This window comes from Colobus angolensis, unplaced genomic scaffold (genome assembly GCF_000951035.1).
Source record: "Colobus angolensis palliatus isolate OR3802 unplaced genomic scaffold, Cang.pa_1.0 Scaffold157, whole genome shotgun sequence".
In the NCBI taxonomy this organism is placed as follows: Eukaryota; Metazoa; Chordata; class Mammalia; order Primates; family Cercopithecidae; genus Colobus; species Colobus angolensis.
The window spans coordinates 1,211,973-1,216,670 of NW_012114677.1; the positions used below are offsets into that span (position 1 = coordinate 1,211,973).

General features: G+C 55.1%; 1 protein-coding gene across 1 annotated transcript in view; it reads left to right on the plus strand.

Annotated features, from left to right (window-relative positions):
* The window catches only part of LETM1 (leucine zipper-EF-hand containing transmembrane protein 1), a 43,101-nt gene extending 38,403 nt beyond the window's left edge, over positions 1-4,698 (plus strand). Inside the window, exons 13-15 of the mRNA XM_011936824.1 lie at positions 1,524-1,711; positions 2,622-2,760; positions 4,055-4,698. Of these exons, the coding sequence (XP_011792214.1) occupies positions 1,524-1,711; positions 2,622-2,760; positions 4,055-4,204 (477 nt within the window). The 3' untranslated portion in view covers positions 4,205-4,698. The remainder of the gene's footprint in view (positions 1-1,523; positions 1,712-2,621; positions 2,761-4,054) is intronic.

Genomic DNA, 4,698 nt, shown 5'->3' on the forward strand with positions numbered 1-4,698 from the left:
TTTCACTGTGTTAGCCAGGATGGTCTTGATCTCCTGACCTCGTGATCCACCCACCTCAGCCTCCCAAAGTGCTGGGATTACAGGCGTGAGCCACCACAACTGGCCCCTAACACGACTTTTTAAAAACTGTTTTCATAGCTCTGTTGGTAGTGATGACTGATTTTTCAATTGGCAAAAATAATTTGCCATTTCTGGATTTATGACAGCCTCATGCCTTGTGGGTTCTCCACTGGATGTGAGGTGCTTATCACCAGCTCAGCTTGTTCCTTCCCTCCCCTCTCCTCGCCTCCCCATGATGTTTATTCGTGGGGAAAAAACAACTTCGAATTTAAAAAGATACTTAAAGCTGGGCACTGGTGGCTCAGGCCTGTAATCCCCACTTTGGGAGGTCAAGGCAGGAGGATCACTTGAGCTCAGCAGTTTGAGACCATCCTGGGCAACATGGTGAAACCCCACTTCTGCAAAAAATACAAAAATTAGCCAGGCATGATGGCGTGTGCCTGTACTTCCAGCTACTCCGGAGTCTGAGGCAGGAGGATTGCTTGGGAGTGGGAGGCTGGGAGTTGGAGGCTGCAGTGAGCTGAGATCATGCCACTTCGCTCCAGCCTGGGCGACAGAGCAAGACCCTATCTCAAAAAAAAAGATACTTAATTTCCTTGATTAATTCATTCATTTAATTTTTCTTTAACAAATGTGAAGGAAATTGAGATTCAGAATAGATTCTGTATCTTTTGCTAAAATGGCAGTGTACAAAAATAAGAAATTTGTATGATAGAAATATAGTTTGTAACTTTCTCTGGTTTGAATTAATGGATTTAATTACCTTTACAAATTAATTTATTAGCTTTTTTTTTTTTTTTTTTTTGAGATAGGGTCTTACTCTGTCACCCAAGCTGGAGTGCAGTGGTGTGATCTTGGCTCACTGCAGCCTCAACTTCCCAGGCTCAAGCGATCCTCCTGTCTCAGACTCCTGGGTAGCTGGGAGTACAGGTGTGTACCACCACACCTGGCTAATTTTTTGTTTGAATTTTAGTAGAGATAAGGTCTCGCTATGTTGCCTGGGCTGGTTTCGAGCTCCTGTCCTCAGGTGATCCTCCTGCCTTGGCCTCCCAAAGTGCTGGGATTACAGGCATGAGCCACTGTGCCCGACCAGATTCCTTTTTCTTTTTTCTTTTTCTTTTTCTTTTTTTTTGAGACAGAGTCTCGCTCTGTTGCCCAGGCTGGAGTGCGTTGGCATGGTCTTAGCTCACTGCAGCCTCTGCCTCCTGGGTTCAAGCGATTCTCCTGCCTCAGCTTCCCGAGTAAGTGGGATTACAGACACCCGCCACCATGCCCAGCTAATTTTTGTATTTTCAGTAGAGACGGGGTTTCACCACATTGGCCAGGCTGGTCTCGAACTCCTGACCTCAGGTGATCTGCCCGCCTTGGCCTCCCAAAGTACCGGGATTACAGGCGTGAGCCACTGCACCCGGCCCCCTTTTTCTTTGAAGACAAACTTCTTACAACTAAAATAATTTTATTAGGACTTGCAGGAGATCAAGAAGGAGCTTTCAAAGACTGGTGAAGAAAAATACGTGGAAGAATCTAAAGCCAGCAAGAGACTGACAAAAAGGGTGCAGCAGATGATCGGGCAGATAGACGGCTTGATCTCGCAGCTGGAGATGGACCAGCAAGCTGGCAAGCTGGCCCCGGCCAGCGCCATGCCCACGGGGTGAGTGGGGTGGCGGGCGTGGGAGAGGGATAGGAGACACATGCAGGAAGCCTGGTCCCTTTGCTGGATCCAAGCTGGGCCCTTCTGGCTCCAAAGGGCACATCTTGGCCTCTGCCTAGCTGCCTCTCCTCCTTTGACCCAGCAGTCCCAGCCAGGGACCCACTGGCATCTCAGTCTCTGCCTCTCTGAGAGCAGTTCCTCCCTTCCTGGCCCCTCTTCCTCTTCCCACAGCCCTCTCCCCTCCTGTTCCAGCCTCCGCCTCTCTTGGCTTCTGTTTCCTCGAATTACCAGGCTCTCTCTTGCCTCTCCCTCTTCCTGACCCCACCCACACTCAGTAATGACACCAACTCGGGCAGTCGCCCTTCTCTTTGCCCGACACGTCCCAGATTGCTGCAGCAGTGGCTGAGGGAGCTGCCGTTGTGTGAGTCCCTTCTGGGCGAATGAAACAGCTGTTGGGCGACAGCTGGTGCCCTGCAGGCTCCCAGTCTCCACCCCCACCCCCACAGCATTGTAGGCGGGCTGCCTGTGGCACCCTGCTCATGCTCTTGTCCCTGCTCTTGGAGGCCCTCATCTGCCTAGGGCATCACAGCCTCCATGATCATGAACGTATTGCCAAGGGGCCACAGGCCTGAGGACCACTGCCCAGCAGCCATGGCCCCGGAGGGGTGGCCACTGAGGGGCAGACATGCCCGTGGAAACCCTGGACCCGGTAGTGTTTCTGTGTTTGTGTCCACGCTGGCTCTGGGAGCTCTTGGCAGTGTGTTCAGGATGGGATCATACCTTGGGGGTTTCCTGGCTCACGTGGAGCTGCCTGTGTCAGTGCTGACCACTTGTAGCCACAGGTGTGGGCAGTGAGGCCCCGTGTAGCAGAACACCTGCCCGTGGCCACATGCAGGCTATGCTCCCACAGGGAGAACGTCATCAGTGTCGCCGAGCTCATCAGTGCCATGAAGCAAGTCAAGCACATTCCTGAAAGCAAGCTCACCAGCCTGGCTGCAGCACTGGATGAAAACAAGGACGGCAAGGTCAACATCGACGACCTCGTCAAGGTGGGCCTCACCGCGGACCGTGCGGGCCAGCTGCCACCTGCTCTGGGGTGGGGTAGGGCAGGGGGACTGTTCATTGCATGCCCGGCACCCTCCTGGGCAGCTACCCCTTCCTGTCGGGTTTGGGTCTGTCGTTGCGACTGCTCCTTTAAGCCGCTGCTCTCATTGGAGACATCAGACGTGAGAAATTACTGAAGTTACTAACTCAAGTGTTGAGACAACAAACGCGCCGAGTGACCACAATGCGCCTCCCTGGACCCCGCCCCCAGCTGGTGGCACAGTGGGGGCCGGGGGACGGCAAACACCTCTCAGGGGCCCCTGAAGCTGAGAGGCGACTGCACAGGGAAGCAGGTGGCGGCTTACAGCCGCCAGGGTCACCCAAGGCTGAGAGGCATCTGCACAGGGAGCTGGGGGGCGGCTTACACCTGCTGGGGTCCCACGAGGCTGAGAGGCATCTGCATAGGGGAGCCAAGGACCTCTGAGGCTGAGAGGTGTCTGCGTAGGGAAGTTGGGGACCCCCGAGGCTGAGAGGTGTCTGCATAGGGGAGCCGGGGACCCCCGAGACTGAGGGGCGTCTGCATTCGGGAGCCGGGGGACAGCTCACACCTGCCAGGAGCCACCGAGGCTGAGAGGTGACTGCTGGGCTGAGCTCCTAAGTGCAGCCACTCAGGTTCCAGGGTAGCCCGGGAGACCCTGGCCTGGGATCCAGTCTCTGGAGGGAAGGCAGGGCTGTAGCCTGAGTGCGGACACCAGTTTTCCCAATCACTGACATCTCTGAGGGGAAGCTGGCTCGTGGCTCCCGGTGCATGTGTCATGTTAGTGATTTTCCAGACGTCTATCACAAGCGTTGGCTGGTTCAGGTTAGTGATTTTCTAAACGTCTATCAGGAACATTGGCTGGTTCCTTGCAGTTCAGTTTGGAAGCAAGGATCAGATATCTACTGCACAGCTGCCCTTCCCTTCCCTGCTACTCTGGGTGGCAGAATGGGGACAAGGTCCCTGCATGTCACCACACTCTGCCCTGAGAAGCCATGGCCCAGGTTCCCGAGCAGAGCAGGAACTTAACCCTGGCAGCCCCATTGTGCTGTCTGCCGCCCGCCAAGGCAGCCCCCTGGCTCCTTTGTCCTCCCACTCTCTGAGCCCCTTCCCCAGGGCCTGTGGCCCCCCTTGGGGGAACTGGTGCTCTGAGGACCCCGGGACCCGCAGGCAGCGGTTGCATGCATGCTGCTGCCACCCGCCCCACCTCACTGTGCTGTAGGGTGCAGCCACTTGAGCCTCTCCCTTTCCTATGTGTGTAGGTGATTGAGCTGGTGGACAAAGAAGATGTTCACATCTCCACCAGCCAGGTGGCTGAGATTGTAGCAACACTGGAAAAAGAGGAGAAGGTGGAGGAGAAGGAGAAGGCCAAAGAGAAGGCAGAGAAGGAGGTCGCAGAGGTGAAGAGCTAGAGCCAGCGGCCTGAGCACATGTCCTTCTGCTGTGCCGCCACCCTGGCGATGGCTTTGTGGTGATTCTTAGTGGCTCATTTAATATTTTGGCTGGAATAAATCAGAGACTTCCATAATCAAGTAAATTTTAATTTTCATCATTCCACGGAGATTTAATCTGTCTGGAATCCTGGAATCCGTCCACAGAATCGTGTCTGGAGCCACACTGTGGTGTGGCTGCCACGGCCTCCTGACTCCAGAGACGGTCGGGCCAGGCCAAGGCAGGAAGGTGCCCCCCTGCGTGTGGCTTCATGTCTCAGCGTCTGACTGTGCTACCCTGTCCCCAGGGAGGGGAATAAGGACCACGTGGACTCTGCCCACAGGGAGCTGGCTGCTGTGCCCACCCTCAGAGGCATCAGGGGACACAGCCTGGCCTCCTCAGGGCTGAAGATGCCTCCATTCACCTGTGGACCTTGATTTCTGGATTTCAGCGTCAATAGACCTGTCTTCCTGCA